This window comes from Lobosporangium transversale, assembly GCF_002105155.1.
Source record: "Lobosporangium transversale strain NRRL 3116 chromosome Unknown BCR41scaffold_8, whole genome shotgun sequence".
Lineage (NCBI taxonomy): Eukaryota > Fungi > Mortierellomycota > Mortierellomycetes > Mortierellales > Mortierellaceae > Lobosporangium > Lobosporangium transversale.
Window position 1 is genome coordinate 545,019 of NW_019028986.1, and position 7,357 is coordinate 552,375.

General features: G+C 39.8%; 4 protein-coding genes across 4 annotated transcripts; all 4 read right to left on the bottom strand.

Annotated features, from left to right (window-relative positions):
• Positions 1-65: 65 nt before the first annotated feature.
• Positions 66-1,133, bottom strand: BCR41DRAFT_301974 (transcription regulator HTH, apses-type DNA-binding domain-containing protein; the record flags this gene model as incomplete). The annotated part of the gene is made up of 3 exons (XM_022020648.1): positions 66-573; positions 676-808; positions 932-1,133. 3 exons carry the CDS (start codon positions 1,131-1,133, stop codon positions 66-68), a joined length of 843 nt encoding a protein of 280 aa, XP_021883896.1.
• A 980-nt stretch (positions 1,134-2,113) lies between these two features.
• BCR41DRAFT_348723 (hypothetical protein) lies at positions 2,114-2,654 on the bottom strand. Its single transcript, XM_022023349.1, has one exon. The coding sequence runs from the start codon at positions 2,413-2,415 to the stop codon at positions 2,119-2,121; it is 297 nt and encodes a 98-aa protein (XP_021883897.1). The 5' UTR covers positions 2,416-2,654; the 3' UTR covers positions 2,114-2,118.
• A 1,515-nt stretch (positions 2,655-4,169) lies between these two features.
• BCR41DRAFT_348726 (hypothetical protein) lies at positions 4,170-4,803 on the bottom strand. The gene has a single exon (XM_022023350.1). The coding sequence runs from the start codon at positions 4,720-4,722 to the stop codon at positions 4,390-4,392; it is 333 nt and encodes a 110-aa protein (XP_021883898.1). The 5' UTR covers positions 4,723-4,803; the 3' UTR covers positions 4,170-4,389.
• Positions 4,804-4,998: 195 nt separating this feature from the next.
• On the bottom strand, positions 4,999-5,715 carry BCR41DRAFT_236418 (hypothetical protein). Its single transcript, XM_022020107.1, has one exon. It carries the CDS (start codon positions 5,645-5,647, stop codon positions 5,276-5,278), a length of 372 nt encoding a protein of 123 aa, XP_021883899.1. The 5' UTR covers positions 5,648-5,715; the 3' UTR covers positions 4,999-5,275.
• Between the last annotated feature and the right edge of the window lie 1,642 nt (positions 5,716-7,357).

The window sequence follows — 7,357 nt, forward strand, 5'->3', positions numbered from 1 at the left end:
TCAACGAACTGAACCTTGGGAAGGGAGGAACTCTCTTTTTTCTTTTCTCTTTTTTATCTTGATGCTTAATAATGTCCATAATAATATCTTGACCCACTACCTCCAGAAACCGAGCCATTGCTACCATGTGGGGAGCCATGCGGACTATTCACGCCATGACCACGAAAGATATGATGTTGATGGGAGTAGTAGCTATCATGGACCCCTTGATTAAAGTGATGGTTGGGGTGCATATCATGTCTTCCTTTTGGAGAACCATCTGCATCATGATATGAATTATGCAATTGCGACTGAGGAGTCCATCTCATGTCTATAATAGGAACAAATGTAACACAACAAATAAATAGATGAAAGATTAGTAAGTGTTTGACGAGAAGCTTTTTTTGTTTTTTTTTGTTTTTTTTTTTTTTTTTTTTTCTTTGTGCATATCGATTTATGTATGTACCTGACGAGACAGCGATGGCATGTGGATGCTGATATAGAAAAGCTCTTGGATTGTCTACCAAAAGAGGATAAAGGCTTTCTTCAATGTTGTGAGCCTTCGCGTGGTGCACAGCTCTGTCGAGTGGAATCCTATGGTAAAGTATAGAAACGAGAATGTGTGTGAGACTCATATCGTATACGAAACTATGACATTTTCAATACAGCATTAAGACAACAGTAAGCATAACCTACCAGACTCCCTTGAGATGCATGGCGCCAACTTTTACTACCACCCGTCCTTTCTCATTTTTCAGAATACCATCTCTCTTGCCACGGGACATACCCACGACATTAAGAAGTTTGGTTCCATTAACCATATCATTATCTATTTGCATTTGGAGGCGTTCATGTGAATACATTAAAAAAAACTGTTCCACCTAAAAAACAGTATAAAGTCCATGCAATCATAAAACAAAACAAAATAAAATAAAACAAAATAAAAACTCACCCTCCCGTCGGGCTACACAAACACCCTTAACATCAACCTGGAAACAAGACGTGTGTTCATCCTCCCAAACTGTGATCGTGAGCCTTGTACGCAGTGGTGGGAGATCGTGCTGAGGAACAGGTGCTGAAGGCGGTGGTGTAAGTGCAGCAAGGTTGTCGTGTGAGTGCCCATATGGATGACCGACAAGACCACCACCGTGCATCCGGTCGTGATCGTATGCATCATGTTGATCTTGTTCAGCGTAATAATGGCCTGAAGCGTACGCAGAATGTTGCGGCTGGAAAGCCTGTTGCTGCTGTTGTTGTTGCTGTTGCTCATGTGGAGAGAGCTCATGTCCCTGAAGATGACCATGATGATAAGGAGAATTAGTATGATGGACATGGAGTGGCTGCTGTGCCTGTTGAGGTTGCTGTTGGCCATGATGCGGATGAGGATGATGATGAAAGTCATCACGCGAGGGAGTGGGGGGAGTCGTGCGGACCTGCATATCGCCTTGCTGCTGAAGTGCGCCTGCTGTGATGGTCGAGGTCAAAGGGTCTCCTCCATGATGTGTTGCCGCACCCATTGTACCATGAACACCATTACTGTTTAGGCTAGGGTCGGCACCGAGGGTACCATGTGAGATACCAGCATGACCGAGAGCACCATTGCCATTGCTGTTTTGGCTGTTGGGAGCAGGATGAAAAGGGCCTTGCAGACCCATGGAGCGTGCAGACGAATCTGTGGGAGTAAGATTTTGGTCGCGTGGCCAGTCAAATCCCATGGACATGGGGCCAACTGCTTGATGAGCCTGGGTACCATTCGCGGTCCAAGATGAGCTATCCATGATGGGGGGAATGTGGTGATTGTTTTGGCTGTGGCTGTGGCTGTTGGCGCTGTTGTGGAAGCGGGGCTGAGGCGTTGAAGGTTGAGTTTGCCAGAGAGCAGGATCAGCTGAGGACTGGTCTTGAGGGAGATGTGGTAGCTGCTGCGCTGGAGACTGCGACTCGGCTGTGATAGAGTGACCGAGACGGAGGGGGAGAGCGTGTACTTGGGTTTGCAACACGGTTGGGGATGAATTAGAGGCGGTTATTAAATCAAGAGAAGCCTGCAGCGACGTGTTGAGGTCGCGTCTTGGAATGTGATTATGATAAGACGATGGACGAAATGAATGCGAAGACTCTTGCAGATGAGCTCGTTGGAAAAGATCAAGTTCTTGGTGGTGAGGATTGGACAGACAATAGTCCATGAACGAGCGTCAGGATCGGTGGGTGTGGGAAGCAAAGAAAGAATAATAAATGACTGGTATTGTTTGTATCGATTGTGATCGAGTAGATAAGATCAAATAAAAAGAGAGAAGGGAGGAAAGGGGGCGAGGGGAAGATGAGAATAGAGGGAAGAATGAATAGATAATGGAGATAGAAGGGAAGGAAGGAAGAGAAGGAAAAGGGAAAGAGAAAAAGAAAAAGAAAAAGAATAAAAGAAAGATGACTAGTTAGTATCATGCACGATTGGGATGCGCTGGTACGATTTTTTTTGACATGATTTTTTTTTTGTGGTCAATCTGGTAAGATGCAAGACGACGGTAAGGTTGATAGACAGGAGTAGAGCAACACAAGACACATCCGAACACAAAAAGTAGAGTTTGCAGATGCATATGCATTGTGTATGCCAGAGAATAAGAGTCAAAGGGGGAAGGAGTCAACAGATGAGTGGCATGGGTGGTCCGTGGTCCGAAGGTGAGGGAAACAGAACAAAAGCAAGATATCCAGCTTTTTTTTTTTTTTTTTTTTTTCGCCTCCTTTTTTTCCCAGGTACAATGAAGAGTACAGAATGGAGTAGAACAGAACACAGAGGGTCGCCATCGTGGTATAATTGAGCGCCACTTTTTTTAAAGGATAAAAAAAAAAATAAAAAAATAAAGAGCTCTCATGTTGATGGATACCTTGTCCAAGTATGAAGGTGATGTCAACAGTTGTGATGGTGTATGGCATAGAGTAAGTATGCAACAGCATGAAGTAGGGAAACGGGGCAACAAAATGTGCAATAAACATCACATTCTCTCTCACAAAGCATATTCTTGCACATTACGTCTGTAAGGAAAGTGGTGGGACAAGTTGGATGACAAAAAAAAACAAAAGAAATTGCTGTGGGCGTGGCTATAAAAGGAGCGCTCCTCCGAAATTTGGTACCTGAACGAAACGTAAAGACAAATTAAATAAACAATTGAATAGAACACTCAAAGCCCGTTCTAGGTGTTGGATCGATAAGGGAATAGATGAGAAAGACCGAATGTGTGAAGGCGAAGAGAGAAAAAAAAAAAAAAAAAAAAAAAAAAAGAGTCAATGCTCCAAGCCAAGTGTTCAAATGTCAAAATAGACAAGTGGGTAAATAGTAAGAATGGTATTATTTTTCCTCATCCCTTAGATGTAAAACAGTCTTTCAGTAACTTTGTGTATCCGACTGAATGCATGTGGCACGTACACAGTAACCGATAGAGTTTTCCCCGTTTTCTTTCCCAGCCGACCTTAAAAAAATAAAAAAATAAAAAAAAAAAGCCTTGCTGTAACATTCAAAATCAGAGCTGTGTCTGTGTATGTGTGCATTTGATTCTGCAGCCCATACAGACACAAGATAAAAAATAATAAGAATAAGAATAAGAATAAGGGGTAGGAAGAAGACTAAAGACGAATGTTGGTTGCACTGCTTCTTTTTTTTTTTTTGGCTTTATGCTTTTTGAGCTTTTTTTTTTTTTTTTGGAAGTTACTGACGACACGAATGGTAGAGAGGGTGTAGTGGCGGTGAAGTATTGATGGAGGGATAAATGTGTGTAGTTGCAACAGTGGTAGCAGTAGTGGGAGTGGTAGTAGGAGTGCCTTGGTAGTAAATGTAATTATTCCCGAGGGAAGAGGAGAGACGAATAGATTTTGACATAGTCTAGCGCGCCTAGCGCCTTTTTCTCCTCTTCCCTTCCACTTTTACTCTTTTTGTTTCCATCCACCCCTTGCGCTTTCACTGCTTATTTTTTTTATTTTTTTTTGTCTCATTGGGTCCTGGAATGTGTGAATGATGTGTCTCTGTGAAGGTACAATTTTACGATTGAATTTGATTCATCGATTCAAAATCATTTAACCATCTCCAGTTGTACTCTAAATGAATAGATCAGTCCTAAAGGTTTACAACCTCATTCTTCTGCATGGATGCACATAAACCCTTTCTTTCTCTTCAAATACAAACATCGATAAAACAATATTGGTATAATCCACAAACACAGCAAGGCTTGGTTGGGAAAGTTTGGAGGAGGGGTCTTTTGTGGAATGAGGTGTGGAATATATCAACCAAAAGAAAACAGCTTCATCGCATCCTAGACTCTGTTACTTACCGCAAAGGAGAGCACTTTTAAAAAATAATGGCGATACTACTGGATATTGGCGCAGTAGACAGCAGAGCGTGTTAAAAATCGTGGCCCGGATGGAGTATTAGATGTATAAATTATTAAATAGTAATATTAAGGGAGTATTAATAGTAAAAATAAAATTGAATAAAATAAAAATAAAAAAATTGCAATTGTGATTGTGGCAGAGAGAAAGGAAAAAACGTAAAGAGTGAGTAATGGTAATATCAAGGAAGGTTACAAAATTAGAATCGATCAAGTATCGAAAACGAAAGATGAAAGAAAAAAGTAAATCGAGTAAAGGTGTTGATTGGAAAGAGAGGAGGATGAAGAGAGGAAAAGACGAAAGGAAAAGGGATGAAAATGAAAGGAAAGGAAAGGAAAGAAAGAAAGAAAGAAGAAAGAGAAGAGAAGACATTGGTTAGTTTTTTTCCTCTTCGCATGCATTTCATCGGTACCATTGGCCTAGTCAAGGCGTCACATCGTGTTGAATGTGGATGGTTTGAAGAAAAAAAAAAAAAAGGGCTGAAATAGGAGTAACCCGAGTAAATTTATGTATGTTGTTCAGGAACGATGAACAACAGAATTCTTCTTGTTTGCTTTTGCCATGAGCCATCGGTCAAGTTCATTCGCCACTCTGCCGAGATGGTAAAAACAGCATTGAGGATCATTCTTCTTTTGTTTTCTGTTTTTGGCTTTTTGGTTTAGGATGTTGCACAGGAACAGGAATGCTACACCAAGTTCTGGCTCACACTATGAAGACAACGCAAACATCTGTGCTCCATATTCAACCTTCACTCAAAAGTGCAAATCAACCTTACATCTTTTTCTTTTTCTTTCTCTTTCTTTTTTTTTCCTTCTTCTCTTTCTTCTTTTTCTTTCCTCTCCCCTGCTCATCATCCTTATCACTATCTCTCATTGATGCATTCGAAAAGATTTAAGAAAGCTCTGTAACAGAAATCTTAAAGCCGTTATGAAAGTGAAATGAAGTAAAAATAAAGTATGGATGAGACGCGTTGCCGAGTGAGGTAATAGAGTGTGATGGAACAGTAATATGTGCGACAGGAAAGAGGAATGCGTGATCTATATGATCGAGGTTCAGTAGCATAATAGCATGAATATGAATTGAGAGACGACCTGACAAGTCCAAGGTCGAGAATGAATAGGTAGAGGGTTGTTTGTTTGTTGTTTTGTTGGTGGTGCAGAATGTCCTTTTCTGACGCGTGCTCCGCAGGAGTCGCTAACTGCAACTTACTAGAAAGAGAGTGGTGGGCAGGGCAACAAGGTTTTTTCGACAACAAAACGCACACACACAAATAAAACCTGTCGCTGTGCATGAGCATACGACGAGGGCATCTAAGAGCTAAGAGCGAGAGGCATGATAGTGCATGCAGAGATGAACCGCGCTTCTCTCCCCTCCCACCCCTCCCTTTTTTTTTTTTTTTTTTTTTTTTTTTTCCTTCCCATTTCCGTTTCCCATTCGTACCATGCCATGCCGTCCCATCTCTTCCTCTCTTCCCAGTTTGCTCTCTTTTTTTTATATTTGTTACATATAGTTGTTATAATATAAATTTTTATATAATCATTATTGCTGTTGTTTGTTGTTTGCACCCCATTCCACATTGCACCATCCCGTGGAATACCATCCAACCAAACATTCAGTCTCGACTGTATCTCAGTCCGCGGATCCCCATCAGCCTCTTCACAATGTCTCTCCAAGGTTTGCTCCAGAATATATACTTTTGTAAAATATAAAATAAAATAAAATAAAAAAATAAATAACTAAATAAAATTATGAAAATACAAGGTGTACCCAAGAAGGAATGAAATGATTGATTATTTTGCGCATTGTGACAAAGCAACAGAAAAGGCAAGACAATCCTCAAATGAACAGGCTGTGTGACGTTGGGCATTTACAAAAAAAAAAAAAAAAGGCATGAGCTCAAAGGAGAGAAAGAATAAACGGGAGTAAAATAAAAAAAGGGAAACGGCAAATGCGGAATAGGGAGATTTCTCCAACGGGATAGGAAGGAGGCAGGGACAATAAACAGAGCAAAGATTTGTACTTTGTCATAAAATACATTATAAAAAAAATAGAAAAAAAAAAAAAAAAGTGATACAAATGCAGTAACAGTGGCGATCTGCTTCGCGTCAACCTTTTTTCTTTTTTTTTTTTTTTTTTTTTTTTTTTTTTTCAACAAACCTTTTGTTCAAATATAAAAAGGAGTAAACTTATACTTCTTGGTTCTAGATGACAAAGTAATATTATATAAATTGGTTTGGTCAGTTTTGATTCAATTATTATAAAAATAAAAAAATAAAAATAAAAAAAAAAGCAAAATGGATGAAGGGAGCTTCAGTTGAATACTAAGCGCCTCTTTTTTGTCTGGGCTTGTAACACAAAAAAAAAAAAAAAAAAAAAAAAAAAAGTCCCAAAGTGGCGAGGGATATCTGCTCTACCAGAGCATAAAGATGGGATCAAATAATCAACAACAACAACACCAACAACAACAACAACAACAATAGCAATAACAAAAGTCAGGAGGCGACAATGGTATGAAAATAGACACCAGAAAAGAGATGGACAGCAAGTAGTAAACTGAACCAAACTCCCAGCAATTCACTGTTGTTGTACCAAATAATCAATGAGATGGATCAGTAAACGGCTACTGGAGTATAAAAAAAAAAGGGGGGCAATAAGGCAAACTTAAGCGATCATGGCAAACTTAAGCAACCATGGTGACCACAGCAAACTTTATAAGCTTGCAAGGTAATACAGAAAAAAGGGACTGTTTGCAGAGGGATTGAAGATGTAGAAGAGCAAACGCGGAACAAAAAAAAAAAAAAAAAATTGCCTGAGAAAAGGATAATAAGAGAGAGGATGAAGAGCCGAGAAGCCGGGTGATTTACTTCAAGGAGGTGATTAGGAGGTTATTTTGCAACTGAAAAATAAAAAAATAAAAAAAAGGTTATGCTATGATATGTAGGCTTGTGCATATGTTCGCATATTTTGACAAGCATCTTCTACATTGTCTTATCCATTTTGTCCGCTG